The sequence below is a fragment of the Astatotilapia calliptera genome, chromosome 4, assembly GCF_900246225.1.
Source record: "Astatotilapia calliptera chromosome 4, fAstCal1.2, whole genome shotgun sequence".
NCBI classification, from domain to species: Eukaryota; Metazoa; Chordata; class Actinopteri; order Cichliformes; family Cichlidae; genus Astatotilapia; species Astatotilapia calliptera.
The window spans coordinates 12859033-12874288 of NC_039305.1; the positions used below are offsets into that span (position 1 = coordinate 12859033).

A 15256-nucleotide genomic window follows, 5' to 3' on the forward strand; every position below is an offset into this window, starting at 1 on the left:
TAAATCTACATAACTGGAAGTGGAAGTGGGTTTAGATTTGATGTGCAGTGATGCAACACATGACATGTAGTTTCATGGCTAAGACGGATTTCATACTCTGGATAGTTTTCCACAGGCAAGTGCACCCAGTCTATAACCTATATAGTCTTCAAACAGCTATTTATCTTTCTACTTCTTCTTCTTCTACTCAAAAACCAGCAGCTTCAGGTCATATGAAAATATTGGACAACATTAGTGCTTTTTTCCTGTCCCAGATTTTTTAAATAAAATTCCAGCTTTGATTTATTTCAGATCAGAGTTCCTCATTCTGTTTGAAAGATGTGCCGCTGGGTATGCTGATGTCTGCAGATGTCTGCAGATAGTTGTGCTGATATATGAGCGGAGGTGCACCCATCACTGCTGAAAAGGAATGTAACAGGGCAGCGCTCCCTGCCATCTGCAACACCTTTACAGACAGTATACAAAACTGTATATGCAGTAGGTGGGATGAACATCACGTCACACGGACCATACATCTTCAGCGCTGACAGGCAGGAACTAAATACTTTTTAAATCTCCATCCTCCCAAAAGATTTAAAAGGAAACAGGAAGATTTGTTTAATAATGACTAGATGACATCCAACTTTTTTTTTCTGCCAACAATCAGTCACGATAAATATATTTTCTTATTTGAACGTAGGCTCATAATTTATAACTAAATGAAAAACCATTTTTTGATAGTGGTTATTTGTCTGCTGACCCTAACAAGCTGGAGTTCATTTTCCCCAGTGAGATTTTCCATGACCTGAGAAACCACAGGGCCAACAGTGAAAGTTGCCTAATGTGCAACGAGGGAAAAACTATTCAGATCTTTTATTTCTTTCTTCATTTTTAAAGTAGGTTTTATGGGATTTAAATTATAGAAATAAAAGTATATAAGACAATATTCTGCTTTTTTTCATCTTTTTGTGCAGCGTCATCAACTATTCAGCAGTGGTACACCTGCTAAATATACATAGCAGCATTAAAATAGTTACCTGTGAAAAAAAAATCGGATTAAAAGGTATCATAAAATGAAAGTAATTAGTTTTAAAATTACTTAATTATTTGCCACCAGTCATCCATCCCAGTAAAAAGCTAAAACCTTATCTGATAAATTCCCACAACTTACCCACAAATAATTTTCTAGCAAGTATAAGTGAGCATGTCTATGTTTTGTTTTGTTTTTTATTAATCATATGGATATGGAATCAAATTTATGGAAGGACTAAGGCCAAGCCTTACAAGCCTGGAGTCCATCATCAGTCAGTGCCTGCAGCAGTGTGCAGATCTTCCTTCCATTTCCCTGCAGCTCAGTTCGGCACAGCCAGAGGAAAGAATGAGCACAGTGGACCAGCAGAGCCAGAGAGTGAGATAACCAGGCCTCGCTTTCTCCCTCTGCTTTTTCACTCAGTGTCACATCTGCTCTCTCATGTGCTGCTTGTTATTGACTTTCAGTAGCACATCACTTCATAACGACTTTATCAGAACAACAGAGGATTTTTACTGTGAAATATATCAGGTGTTAAATACAAACAGAAGCTCCACAATGAGAACTGTTGCATTTCTTCGTATTTGTTATAGAAGGTAATCTATGACCATTTCATCTGTGTTTGGGTGGTGTTTCATCTCATTTGACTGATAGCAAAAACCCTGATAAGTCTGAGAGGCAGGGAGTTAATTCGAGGGATTATTTTCAAGGAATAATTTGTAAGCTTTTTAGGTTAACACATTTTAAATTTAACTAAAACTGAATTGACACTTCTACATTTCTTTCACTTTATGTAAAACATGCTCCTGTAATTTCCTCCATTGATTTCATCATATTTTGAAGGCTGATTTTAGCATTCTAGCTGTGGTCATGTTGGTATTTTGGAGCCACGGGTTACTATATTAGGAAGAAAATGTGGAGCACTAAGTAATTTGCTAATGTTGGGATGTTAGAAGCTGTCTTTATAAACCTTTTAAGTATAAAGTTCAAACATACATATTTGCTTTTTTAAGTAAGTAAGCACAATCTTCCACAGTGGATTCATATTTCAACCATACAATAGCTACAATAACCTGCCAAAATAATTACACATTTCAAAGACTTTACTCATTTGATGTGTTTTGTGGACTTAAAGAGGTACGTGCATCATTACTAGAGACTGACTTGTTTTTTTTGTGCAGTGTGTGCAACATGATATCATATAGAAATTAACCTGAACACAACTAAGGTCATTCACAAAGGAATGCAAGATGCTGTTTCTGATTAAAAACTGACGAAACATTTTACTCAGTCTTCTAAGAAGTTCTGAATTCCTCTTGGTTAGTAAAGTGTGTTTTATTTTTAATAAATATGACAATTCATTTGCTTTTCTGTTCTTTGTCTGGGATTATTCATGCCATACGTTAGAAGAGTCTCGGTTTTCTGAACTTTTTGTAAACGTTAGAAGAAACTGTCTTGTGCATGATACCTGACTGCATGGCCAACGAGCTCTAACTAGTGACAGATATATTGACAGATATGATATGATTAGTCTCTATTAATCCAGTGATAAATGTTAAGTTGCATACACAGCAGGAAACCAAATGCACCTGGAAAATCCTCATTATAAAAGCACAAAAGCTGGGAATCTATGTAGATTCTGAAACTTAAAACTGGTTTTAGTGGTTGCCCAGCTGCTACAATGTTGTTTCTTTTTTGAGGCCTAAAACACATTTTCCAGGTTTCTGGAAAATTAAAGCAAGGATTTTAAAATATGTCTTCTACTTTCTTCCTTTTGTGGTAATTACCATCAGGAGACATTTTTGTGAGTCTTTGACCCATGGGTCCCACTGTAGGGCAATATATTATCCTTTGCAGGTTCTACTTTATTGCACATGAGTAGAGTTGAATAAAAAGTACCGAGTTCTATTCGGATGCCCACTTTTGTGTAACTGTGTGTCTCCGACACGCTGCGATACCCTTTTAATCCCCTCACTGTGACTCTCACATGATGAAGAAATCCCACCCCCGAGGCTAAGCACAGCAATGGTTACTCCAGCTCAGCTCACATGCTTTTCTGTATTGTAGCAAATGATTGCCCTGTGTTACATTTTATCCTGTGTCATTCTGACCAGCTGATGTTTCCCAGTGGTTGACAAGATGAGGAGATTTTTGCCTAGAAAAAGATTCCCTTGGCCATGGCTGAGACGAGATGCTACTCCGAATGAGACCAGTCCACTCTTACCAAAGGTAGGTGTGTCACTGGGTTAGTTTGAGAATACTGTGTTCCTCTGTTCACCTGTAGTTACATTTCTGGGGTGGCTTTAATTTTTTGTGGCATTCTTGTGTGTCTAAAGGCAGGATCTACAAACAATGCTGAGGAGCTTGCCTTGGTCACTACTGATTTTCAAGCAGGGACAAACAGCGGACAGCAACACAACAGTCCCACAGATGCCAGGATAGATCCCTGTTACGGTTATTCTTTCATGGACTATTTCCTAAAATACTTTCTTATCATATGCAATCTGTTGTTCACAGTTCTGGGCCTGTTGCTTCTTGCTCTGGGGGTTTGGGGTCTCATTAGCAAGGAATCCTTTGCTCAGGAGAAGATCAGCAGTATTGGCACTGACCCAATGCTGGTAGTTCTGAGCGTGGGCTTTCTGCTCACTGTGCTGTGCCTGTCAGGCTGCGTGGGTGCCCTAAGAGAGAATCGCTGCTTGCTGAAGCTGTTCTCAGCCACAGTGCTGGTGCTCATCACAGCTCAAGTCATCATCGCCATTGTGGCCCATACTCTACAAGATCAGATTGAAGGTAACTTGCGATCCGGGATGTTAGTTGCCATCGCACGGTACCAAGATGATCTGGATCTGAGGTTCATCACAGACGAGATTCAGTCAAATCTGCAGTGCTGTGGGGCGGACAACTACAGAGACTGGGAGATTAACATGTGAGCAACTTGGAAATCTTTTTTTTTTTTACTTTTTTGAAAGTAAATCAAAGCCAGTTGGTCACGATGTAGGAATGTGTTGAAGAACTTAATGAGCTGTGAAGTTTTTTTATTGGGTTATTTTTCCCTTTCTTCAGATATTACAACTGCTCAGCTCCAGGAGTGCTGGCCTGCGGTGTCCCTGCAACATGCTGCGTGGATCCTCTGGAGAACGGCACCGTGTGGAACTCTCAGTGTGGTGTCGGAGCCCAATTACTGGATGAGTTTACTGCTCAGAGTGTGATCTTCCTGGGAGGTTGTCTGGGGGAAATCTCTCGATGGATCAAGCAGCACGAGGGCCTGATAGGAATAATTGTGACTGTCGTGTTTGGGGTCCAGATTCTGATATTATTTATTACCATACGACTGCTGGAACGCATTAATCGTCATAAAGTATAGCTATAACACGAAGTGACGAATACAGCAATATGCTGGTTGGGGTTTAATGAGTTCTGGCTGTGCTTAAATTCTGGCTTCATCTGTCAATCATTTAAAACAACCTAACCTTAAACACACAGACTGAACTTTTGCAAATGGAAATGAGACATAATTTAAACGAGGAAAGCAAATTCCAACACAAATTATCCACTGAAAATGTTTTACATTTTAAAAATGCTTGAGAGTTTAAGAAAAAAAGAATTTCAGTTAAAAGTTAACTGCAGCTTCGCGATAGCTATCACCTCTTTTGTGTTTAAAAAAAAAAACTCCACTTTTCAAGAACATGTACTCACTGGCCACTTCATTAGGTACACTTGTTGAACTGCTCATTAACTGAAATATCGAATCAGTCTGAATATGGAAATGGATTTGAAAGATTTTAACTTCATCAATGTGGGTCAGACCAAGGAAAGTCTTGAAACTGTATCTGTGTGTGTGTTTATGGGACGGTAGTGACACTATCACCAAAACGTTTTCACCACATGTGCCCAAATCCTTCAAAGACACACACCTCCTGATATTTGAAGGATTCTTGGAGGATCTCAAAATGGTGAAACAGTTCAACAGCATAGGAGTGGTTGTAAATGGGTCACCTGGAGAGTAGAGGTCCTGCAGATCAGATCTGCATCTTCATCACAAGCACCTACAATGTAACAAAATAATCAATGAACAAAAATGGAATTCATTTATTCTGAGCTGAGATTAGAATAAATGGAACAGCTCAGAAGAATGATTAGAGTAAGATTGTAAAAGCACCTTTCAGCGACTGACGGTGGACAACCTGCTGCAAATATGTGAAACACATGTGCACGTCCCACACATGCAAGGTTTCCTGCGTTGTTTTGAATGAACTGAACTGAGTTTGCTAAAAGCAAGTTTTGTGTTCTGAGTGTTAACAAATATTGAATAAATAATGATGATTACAGATGGTATTTATGATGGGAATGATGTAATCTCTCATGCGCAGTGTGGGTCAGTAAATAACCGTCAAATAAAAGGACAAAATCAAATGACTGAAATTGTGTTAAAAATGTCAACATTTATTCGAGAGTTTGATTAAATATGATAAAGACAGTGCTGACGATTGTGCAGAAACCAAGCTAACAGAGTTCTAGCTAAAACCACAGACTCAAGCAATGACACGAGAACACATTCGAGATACACGTTTTGTGAACATGGCAGCTTGAGATCGTTATGAAATTAGGTTTACAATATAAAATATATAAGACAAAGAACAGCATTCACAGCATGCAGACGTATAAAGACACCTTTTCAGCCAGTATTAATGATCCAGATTATTGAAACTAAATACTGAAATTCAAAATTTGCCACATTTATTTAAAACAACTTCACAGCGGAGATAATCAGATGATGCCATACTGGGCAAGCTCATGTAGCTCTAGATGGCTGTATGCCTCCCACGGGCAGATTACAGTGATGTCTAAAATGAAAAAAACAAAGAGAAGAAAACAAATCATGAGTTGTTGTTTTTTTTTTTTGTTTTTTTGTTTTTGTTTTTTAAAGGAAGAAAAGGTCATGTCATGTGCATGTTTTGGTTATGTAGCCATCTGACTTTTATTTTTTTACTTACCAGTTCCAAGACCTTCCATTCCTGGGATCTCCTCTCCAAAGCTGGTAAAGAAAGAAAATAACAAGCTTTACTGGAGGATATCTGACAAACTTAGATGACTCGTGCGAGGTTATCAGAAAGAGACATACCCAATCACTCCTCTTTTGGGAGGCTTGCTCTTGAACTGCCGCGTGTTCCTCTGTTTGAACTTGGGTGCAGACTTGCGTGGGGAGCCGGGGGCCGTGGCTCTGAGGGGAGCTTTGTTGCCAGTCTTTCCTTCGGGTTTGGCCACCTCCAAATTCATGCTTCTGTTGTTTCAACTGTAAAAGTCACTGTCTCATTAAAATGCCCAACAATGAATGAAACAGTTATAAAAATCTTGTGACGTAATTATCCTCATATAAAGACAAGCCATGTGCTCATGTTACTAATCAAATGCTGCGATACCTTCAAGCTTGAAAGCGCCTTCATAATCAGATTACTGTGAGGATGTGCTGAAGTGGCCTCTAGGTTTACACTGACAATAGCTTGAAATGTTTATTTATTTATTTTCACAGTTAAAAAATGGAAAAATAGCAATGCAATTTGTATGTAAATGTGCATAGATGTAACCACATATTTTTAAAAAAACAAAAAACAGATGCAAAGCCGAAAGAGTCCAATAAATATAATGTGCAAATAATGTACAAAACATGACTACATAAACAATAAGTTCTGCTTTTGCCCTGAAAGGTTACACAAATACACACAATGACAACTCTAATCAACAATTTCATAAGTTCAGCTTTTTAATCATTCTTAGAAATTCAGGTCATAGTTAAAGGCGGTCATATATTGTTCGGCGACTCTCATTTGTTGTCCTTCCATTATGCAAAAAAAAAAGGTGTGACAGAAAATTAAAAACAATTAAAAAGCACCTCAATGCTTCTTATAATGTCCCTGATATAATCTAGTCTTCCATATGACTGAATTAACACCTCATTAACTGTATTAAAAATATATATTAGGCTGGAAAGACTGAATTTCTATTCTGATTAATTTTACATTGCATATTATTTATTAAATATCTACGTTTTAATTAATAATCTAATACTACATGCCTGGATGGATACAGAAACATACTACCAGGTAAAGTCCAAATAAAGATGGAAACTTTTATATAACAATAATAAACTGCATGTGTTAAAATAAGTCCAAAAAGAGAAAGAGTGTTCAAAAAAGATTTAACCTGTTGTTTCAACTCACCGCTTGTGGTGCTTCTCTTGGTAGTTGATTATGATGGTAGTGTCCAAGAGGTCTGAGTGGCTGTTAAATGCTGTTGCATTAAGTTGCATTAGTGCAGTCCTTTTATACACCACAGACTTAGAGACGATTATGACGCCACCTGCCAACAAACTGATGATTCTATCATCACTTGTACCCAAGCAGATCATTGATGAGGGATTGGCCGACTGGCATTCAGCAGGAGGGGGCAGCAGTTTCCTGTTCCTGAGACTGTCCTGAAGACACACATGCTGATGATTCTGAACGGGAATTATTTGAGTATTTTATCCATAACCTCTTCAGATATGGTCAAATGTAAGCACTGAGTTCTGGAGTTTTCTCAGGATATAGCTAATTATTATCACTGTTTTTTTGTTATGACCAAATATTATGTAACACCTGAAGCCGAGAACTTACTGGCATGAACCGTGACATTCTCCTTTCATCAGCAGTCTCGCAGATTGAGCTGCATTATAGCTGCTAATCCAGCCCAGCCTCCTTCCATCACACAGGTGAACACACCTGCTCCATTCATGTGAAGATTTACTACAGCGTCGTTCTGCAATCTGTACTGCTGATGCATGCTGTTCAGGCACATGTATGGACACTAACTCCTCATGTCACCTGTACAAAAAAGATTCAAATGTCTGAGATTAGTGGATATATTCAATAGAGCAAACCTGTCTAGCTACAGTACACTAAGGAGCCAGCTGTGGTATTTTAATTGAAGGTTGTTTCATTGAAGCTTGTTTATTATGTTCATTATAAGAAACACATGACTTTTTTCCTTTGTATTTTTGTATTTTGTCTAGCTGATCAATCAAATGGTATTTATTTCTGATGAAGAAATGTAGAGTTTACTCTTCACATTGTTTACTGGACAGAGCCACTTATTGATCCGCGTGACTGTTACATGTTATGTGACTGCTGTACAAATGATATGCACGACTTTGTAGATTCAAACCATAAATGATAAAGAGCTTGGTCTAGATCAGGGGTGGGCAGTTAATTTCCCCAAGGGCCCACATTTATCACCTAATTGTAACATCTACTCTTACCAGAGGCAGTTTAATTACAGGACAGTCTGGGTAATGAGCTACCAGAACAATTTTTTAAATTTATTTTTTTTGTAATTTTACACATTTATCGGTTTATTTATATTAATTTAAGCCCAAAAACGTCATGCTGGCAGATTTTTCTTTTATCAAAAGTAGCTACATCTTCATGATGTAGAAAAACTAAGACTAATTGTAGAAATCTCACTTATTTTTCTTATACTGAGATATTGCAGGGATTAAATTTCCATTTAAACTTCTTTACACTGAGAGAGAGGGATATTCACCATTCCCGCCTATTTAAAGACAAAGCGAATTGTCTGAACGACTTTAAATTATTTTGACCTATGTTTTCTACAGTTACTGGATGATGCCCTCTAGCGGTGGCAGGAAGCAGAGTCGTTGAATGGAGTGACCAACGACTGGGCTCTGACAGGAAGCGTCTCTTGAGCCAATCAGGTTTGACCAAAGATCGTCTTATGTCTCATGTGTGTCACTCTGCAATAAAATTACTGTACGTCTCATTGATTACAGCGATTTAAAAAATTGACAATACATATTTAATTTGATTAAATCAGTTTGGGTTTTTTTTACAAAGCAAGAGTTTCATCACGAATCTCTCAATCTGTTTCAATACGCCAAACTTGCAAATCATGTTTTGGTACCTGAAAAAGAAATGGAGTGAGATGTCTGTCCTCTACTACGTGCCACCGGTAGAGTTTCGGTTGAAGTCTGAGCATAGTGCTCCACGTGTGTTGTTTTGCTTTGTTATGCATTCATGTTAATTATTGTAGCATGGTGAAGAATAAGAAAAATAAAGTGCCCGATTCGGGGAAACAAGCGGGAAAACCTGGACAACGTCAAAGGTACCATAAGGAAGCTAATACGTAATGGAAAATGTGCTAGTTAAGCTAGTTAGCAACAGAAGCTAGCTGATACGGGCTCCAACCCAAGTTGTGAGCGATCAGATTAAACCGGACTTGTTAAAGTTTTAAGTGGGGACTTGTGTCTGCAACTAAACATGTTTGCTTTTTGTTTTTTCCTGTCTGTATTGTGTCCAAATTTCAGTAATGCCAAGCTCCAGAGAGATGGTAAACCCAAGAAAGCCAAAGAGGTGGACCACATTCAACACATCCCCTTCAAACTACGAGAAATAATGAAGGCTAAGGACAGAATGAAAACTGGGTCCCTAAAAGTCAAAAAGCCGAAAAAGGGTATAAAAAAAGTTTATAAATATTCATTTTAGTGTCATGGCTGTCGTGTATAACTAATAAAGACTGTGTTGTGTCTTTACCCATCTCACCTGAAGATAAATCAGAGTATTTTCTAGATGGAGACATACCTGTTCCACATTTCAAGAGGGGCAAACGGGAAAGCGTGAAAGCTTACGTGCAGCGGATGGAGCGTGAGACAAAACATGTCATGTTCCTCTCCAAAAACCAAGTAGACAGGAAGCCCGAAATGGATGCAAGCGAACAAGAGAGGCCTGCACACTGCAAATCTGATAAAAAGAAGGAGTGAGTACACTTTACACTACACTTTACACTAAACCCCATCCTTATCTAGTAGGTTTCATGGCATAGCTTGTCTTCACTTATTCTGATTTGTGGCTGGGTTTCTTTTTTAGTGTTGTGGCACTGATATTTTTATATACGTGACATGGATTGAATAACAGTAAAGTATTGAAATAATGTGTAAATCTTTTATCAAAGTTCTTGATCCACAAACTAATGACATGACGAAAAGCAAACTTTGTAGCTGCTCCATCCATCACCATTTGTGTTGTACAGCAAAAAATCTGCAGTAATCCTCCAGAAGTTTTATTAAAACATGCAGATGAACTGTTAACTTTGCCTGATACCGTGTTTAAATTATACAGCTTACAGAATGCTATATAAAAGGTTATATGAAATGGGCAGCTGTCCTATTTTACAAAGAAGAAATAACTGCACCAAACAGGGGTGAGTTTAAGGCAGGGGTGGGCAACTCCAGGCCTTGAGGGCTGGTCTCCTGCAGGTTTTAGATATCACTTTGAATCAGCTGTGTTGGATCAAGGACACATCTAAAACCTGCAGGACACTGGCCCTCGAGGCCTGGAGTTGCCCACCTATAACACCGTTATAACATCTGTTTTCAGCAGCACAGAAACTTTGCGTGAATGCAGAGGGCAAACTTCAGAATGCTGATTTACCTGATGCTCTTCATTGCAGCAACCACATTCTCCTTTAAAGCCTTACAGACACAAACTCGCTCTTCGCTTGACTTCTTCATACTTAAACAGGCAGACACACGTGCACAAAAACTCATAAACATGAACTACCTCATCCCAGAAATAAAGCTTTGCCAGAGAGTGCTTTAGAGTCTTTACATATTTTTGCATTTAAGAAAATGTTGTTGTTTTTTCCAAAAAATTAAATTTGATCTGACATGTAAATACAGTCAGTGGGTTTATGTTTGTTGTTTTTCTGACAGGTGTTGTGTGCAGCTAAACTTTAAAACACTGCAAGTTCTAAAATGGAAACCAATGAACAGTTCATTTTGAAAGACCTGTGTTTTTTCTCTTTTGAATATTTATTATTGCTCATTAATAAGACAAAAGTATTTCTTATCCAATTAATCGATTGAACAATCAATAGATTACTCGATTACTAAAATAATCGATAACTGCAGCCCGACTGTCAAGTGTTACATTTTTAATGCCTACTGATTTTCTATTGGCAGGTATGGTAAAATGAAGCTACAGAAGCTACAGCAGAAAAAGGTGAACAAACAAGAGGACAAGATGGAAGAACAGATGTTTATAGGTAAGAATGAAGGTTTTACAAGGACATGTGGTGCATTGTTCTTTAGATGGGATCTGTCTTTGACTGTCACTCGGTTTGGTACTAATAGCAAGAGGTAGCATTTACCAGATATTATTTTCAACATTTCTTTGAAAGTCTGGGTCTTTTTGACATATTTAAAACACTAAAGGTCTTCGACACAGCACTTGCTTCAGTAGCATTTCTTTTTTCGTAGTACACCATCTACTAGGTAAACAAGGGTGCAGATGGAGGACATGCTGTGAGATATTCTTTCAGTAAAGCATTTTTTTTTTTTGCAGTACTGTCCTGATCACTTCCCTCTGAGGAAATTTCAAACCTCTATCTGAAGTAATCCCAGATTCAGCTGTTAGAACAAAACAAACATTAAAAATTTGTCAGTCTGAGCCAGAGTAAAACCAAATGACGCAGAACCAAATCACCTCAGTTGTAGTTCCCCGTGAAATTAAAGGAAGGACCCAATTCAAGTATATTAGATGATGTGTTCCTGGTGTAAGCCACAATGGATGCAGTGTTTAATGCCTTCAGTTGACATAAAAATCAACCACAAAGTTACTGTTTATGCTCATCTTTTCTGTTTGTGCCCTTATAAATCTACACTGTTTCCTACACAGAAAGTGGGAAGAGCATTTGCATCTCTGGGGTTTACAGAGACTGGTCCAAAAACAAATATTAGTGTGTGTGTAGATAGATGGATAGCCTACCTATGTATAATCACATTCTACGCATCCTATGATCGCTCACAAAGCTCTCAAACCGGTTTCTTGAATATGACAATGAGTTCACTGTATTCGCATGGCCTCCACAGTCCTTATAACTCATAATAGACTCATAATGGAACGGGAAATGTTATGGATGTGCAGTCCACAAATCTTCACCAATTGCGCGATGCTGTGATGTTAGTACGCACCAAATTCTCTGTGCCATAAATTAAGGAAGTGCTGAAAGCAAAACGAGTTTAAGCCGTTATTAGGACAGTGTAGCTAATAAAGTGACCAGTGTATAAATCAGGTGTTATGGTTAAAAGTTGTTGGGCTATACAAACATGGAAAATGGCAAGAAGTATTTAATTAAGGCAGCTTAACATGGCAACGGTGAGTGGTCATTAAAAAAATCCCTGTAGTTAAATGATGGCTTTTGTTTCGTAGATGATGTTCCTTTTGGTGAGGTTACAATGGCCCCTCCCTCTTTGAGTGCCAAACCAAGGAAAGCTGAAGTCAAATCTCAGGTAATCACACCGTGCATTGATCACATGATCTCTCATCGAACCATGCAGATGGTTCATAAAATCCTATTTCCTTTTTTTCCCCATTTCATTGTGCAGAAAGCATCAAAGGAGCTGCTCCTAAACTCTCTTCTTGGCCATACTGCAGTCTCCACTACAAAGCCCTCCATGGCCAAACAGAGAATCATGGAGGAGGAGCGGGAACGAGCAGTAGAGGCATACCGTCAGCTGAAGAAACAGAAACAGCAGCAGTATGAAGCTAGGACTGCAAGCATGAGAAAACTCAAAAGCCTTCATTAATGTCGCTTTTCACTCAGCTCATCTGCAGTCAGTGTTCCTGGCAGCAGCAGGGCTGAGCAGTGATCTGTAGAAACTGTCTAAATAAGATGGAGAGCTAGCCACATTTGAGATTAATATCTGGAGGAACTTTATGCATCCATAGGCCACTGTTGGAGGCTCCTGTAGCTCAACAGGTACAGCAGGCTGTTTGCTTTTCATGAAACTGGCAACATACCACTCCCCCACCCACGCTGTCTAAAAGAGGGGGAAAATGTGTAGTATTCAAATGTCTGTGTGTGCAAGGGTGGATGTGGCTCCTTGTGTAAAGCGGTTGGTTGGGAAAACTTTAAGGGCACTGTATAATTCCATTTTATCTTTAGGTACACTAAACAACACTGCCACTTTCACAACGTTGTTAATTTAAAAGAGTGAACGGCTTTCAAAGTGCTTTGTAACACTGCAGAGTCATTTCCCAAGTCCGATGGAAAATACATGGAGATATTTTGCCTATGCTCATTTATCACCCTTGGAACGCTTGCGTATTTCATCATTTGTATTTACAGTTTTTTCACATTTGCATGTTCAGATAACCAAATTCTGAGGTCGTCCGTCATGTGATGGACAGTAAAATCCATCCATCAGGTTATTTCAAAGTAAAGATGATCCTCTGATTGTTTTTAGTGGTCCCACTAGATGGCACTCCTCTTGTACACAGCCGACATAACTTGCTCATTGTTGGTGCCACATTATATATTGAAGTATTTTATATTGTTGTTAAATGGTTGAGTGGTAATGACTGCATTTTATATAGAAAATGTAAATAACATGTTGAGAGAAACCATGAGGTCATTTATTATTAGATGTTTTTGATTTTTTCCATGCTCCTCAGCAGATGTTTGCTGTTTGTTGTCATATTCCCTGTTTTTTTCCAGAGCATTTGGATAAATCTGGAATTGTCATCCACACTGATGTTCAGAAACACCAGCTGAAAAAACAAATATCCTCATGAGACCTTTTTAGCTGTTCTTGGGTTTTAAAGTCCTTTGCAGCTGCTGTTTTTTGTTTGTACGTCTGTGATAGCCTCTGTCTTGGGATAAATGAGCCATTAGCCTTTTTAAATGTGCAGCATTTATTAGAGCCTGGCACAGCTATTTATATTTGTAATCCTTCGAAGGCTTTACACTCATGAACGAAGCCATTGTTTAAATATTTGCATATGAGACAGACTGCGCATATTCAAATCTTTGTTCAAAAACTTTCAAAGCATGCTATCTAAGGAAAAAAACCACATTGATAATATAATGCAATAGTGATCAACTGAATAATATGACCAGATGGTGTCAATACTGAATTCTTCTTATCTGGTTCGTGGGTCCAATCACTGCTATTTAATCAGCTTGACTGGTGAAACCCTCAGTCCATGTTTGTCCTCTGATGGTTGTCACAGTGACACGGAAATGTATTAAGTGGGGACAGCTGCTGGTGATTGGGTGCACCGACTCCCTTGAGCTGAGCACATTTGCCATTGGTTATATTCCACCTGTGTGCAGGACAGCTGTTCACATTATCAGAGCTTTACAGCTGTTTTTCACTTAGGATGTTAAGATACTGGTTTTTTTTTTACCTTCTTCTTCTTCTTTTAGTTGAATTTACTGACCCCGGAATTACGTAATATACAAAGCTTCAATCGTGTTAGCGTATTTATATAGTCAAATATTTCAAGTGCAATGTGACACATTGTGAGTTCTCTGTATTAAATGTTTTACCAACCATCCAAAGGTCCGCTGGGAAGCACGAAATCTAACCAGACTTGAGCAGTTTCATTGGAAATATTCTGCTCTGTTTATGTCCACATGCAGTGTTTCATTTTGGATATCATGCAACGCTTGTTTTTTTCAGCCAGATCAAGAAGGTGATACTGAAGGTTATTACAGAGGAAAACATCATTTGCTTATGTGTTCTGTTGTTCAGTGCTGTCTGATTTCCTGTTAGTGAGCAATTTATCTTCCGATCAAGTACCCATGGCTGCTGACAGTACAGGATGGGAAAGAGTAATTGGGAGAGAGACATTTAAGCCTGCTGCTAGGCAGCCACTGCTGACTGAAGCTTTTAAAGACGTGTGAGTGTGTGTGAGCGAGATAAATTATATTAAAATAATTGTGCTTGTCATGTAGAGAAGACAGACTACCTCTTGTGAGTCAGAGCAGTTGTAGATGAAAATTTTCGCAGCAATACGTACGCAATATTAATCTGTTACCACAGCGATTGATGATTGGATTCAGCAGCATTACAACAACATCAGCTTGACTATCACAGCGGTCTCCCTTACTGAACTACAAACTCAGGCATCACAGAGCCAACCCCTGGATGTCGTGCTAGGTGCCAGGCCAGGCTTATCAAGCAAACATATGTAAATATTTGAAGCAGTAAACTTAGCAATCCTGCTGACATGATGACACTTCCTCTTTTACCATCCAGTACCTTTCATTATTAGTTGATTCTTTCTGCAATCCAAAACGCCAGAGAATTTAACTGAAATTTGTAGGGCTGACACCTTAGAATTTACACCTTCACATTTATTTCATTCATGGCTAAAAGCCACATTTTTGCATATGATTACATTATTATAG

General features: G+C 38.5%; 3 protein-coding genes across 3 annotated transcripts; 2 read left to right on the forward strand and 1 right to left on the reverse strand.

Moving 5' to 3' along the window:
* Positions 1-3091: 3091 nt before the first annotated feature.
* Positions 3092-5431, forward strand: tspan10 (tetraspanin 10). Its single transcript, XM_026164837.1, has 3 exons — positions 3092-3238; positions 3346-3935; positions 4073-5431. The coding sequence occupies exons 1-3, from the start codon at positions 3149-3151 to the stop codon at positions 4371-4373; spliced, it is 981 nt and encodes a 326-aa protein (XP_026020622.1). The 5' UTR covers positions 3092-3148; the 3' UTR covers positions 4374-5431.
* LOC113020676 (retinal cone rhodopsin-sensitive cGMP 3',5'-cyclic phosphodiesterase subunit gamma-like) lies at positions 5432-7324 on the reverse strand. Its single transcript, XM_026164838.1, has 4 exons — positions 7228-7324; positions 6132-6302; positions 6004-6044; positions 5432-5853 (listed from the first exon to the last, which is right to left on the reverse strand). The coding sequence occupies exons 2-4, from the start codon at positions 6284-6286 to the stop codon at positions 5777-5779; spliced, it is 273 nt and encodes a 90-aa protein (XP_026020623.1). The 5' UTR covers positions 6287-6302; positions 7228-7324; the 3' UTR covers positions 5432-5776.
* Positions 7325-8987: 1663 nt separating this feature from the next.
* On the forward strand, positions 8988-14398 carry ccdc137 (coiled-coil domain containing 137). The gene is made up of 6 exons (XM_026164839.1): positions 8988-9166; positions 9369-9514; positions 9610-9817; positions 11022-11104; positions 12271-12350; positions 12447-14398. Exons 1-6 carry the CDS (start codon positions 9096-9098, stop codon positions 12645-12647), a joined length of 789 nt encoding a protein of 262 aa, XP_026020624.1. The 5' UTR covers positions 8988-9095; the 3' UTR covers positions 12648-14398.
* Positions 14399-15256: the final 858 nt, after the last annotated feature.